This window comes from Plasmopara halstedii (genome assembly GCF_900000015.1).
Source record: "Plasmopara halstedii genome assembly, contig: Scaffold_289, whole genome shotgun sequence".
NCBI lineage: Eukaryota > Oomycota > Peronosporomycetes > Peronosporales > Peronosporaceae > Plasmopara > Plasmopara halstedii.
In genome coordinates this window covers 408,562-409,065 of record NW_020187210.1, presented here as the reverse complement: position 1 = coordinate 409,065, position 504 = coordinate 408,562, and the positions used below count along the sequence as shown (strand labels likewise).

The 504-nt window shown below is 50.2% G+C and overlaps 1 protein-coding gene across 1 annotated transcript in view; it reads left to right on the top strand.

Moving 5' to 3' along the window:
* Position 1: 1 nt before the first annotated feature.
* The window catches only part of PHALS_05371 (hypothetical protein PHYSODRAFT_249765), a gene marked incomplete at both ends in the record, with an annotated part of 2,043 nt that continues 1,540 nt past the window's right edge, over positions 2-504 (top strand). The window contains one exon of the mRNA XM_024722934.1: positions 2-424. Coding sequence (XP_024573961.1) covers positions 2-424 — 423 coding nt within the window. The remainder of the gene's footprint in view (positions 425-504) is intronic.

Here is a 504-nt window from a genome sequence, read left to right as displayed (position 1 = left end):
CATGGCTCGGTACGGTCTCTCGCTACGTCGTCGCACCAACTTGACCATTCTGACCGATAAAGTTGGCATCGAACGAGCGGTTAGCTACATGCGGTTCCTGCAAGATCAACGGCCACGTTTGGATCTCGACCAGACGGTGCTAATGGATGAAACGGCCGAGTACTTTGAAGATGCACGCAACCAGACAGTTGACTTTGTTGGTGCTCGTCACGTTATTGTTTGCTCAACAGGATTTGCATCGATGCGCATCACTGTCATTCTTGCGGTGAGCGCAGCCAGCAAGAAACTGCCACCAATCTTGATCTGGGAAGGAGCTGACAAGGCCAGCTTTAAGGAAATTGATGGAGTGTACGTCACGTACCAGAAGAAGGCGTGGGTTGACGGTTTGCTGCTCAAGCGCTGGATCGATTTGCAGTTCTCTATGGTAAATGTCAGCAATGGAACGTTTTTGATTTGGGACTCGATGAGAGCTCCTATCTCGGATGAAGTCAAGGCAAATTGTCG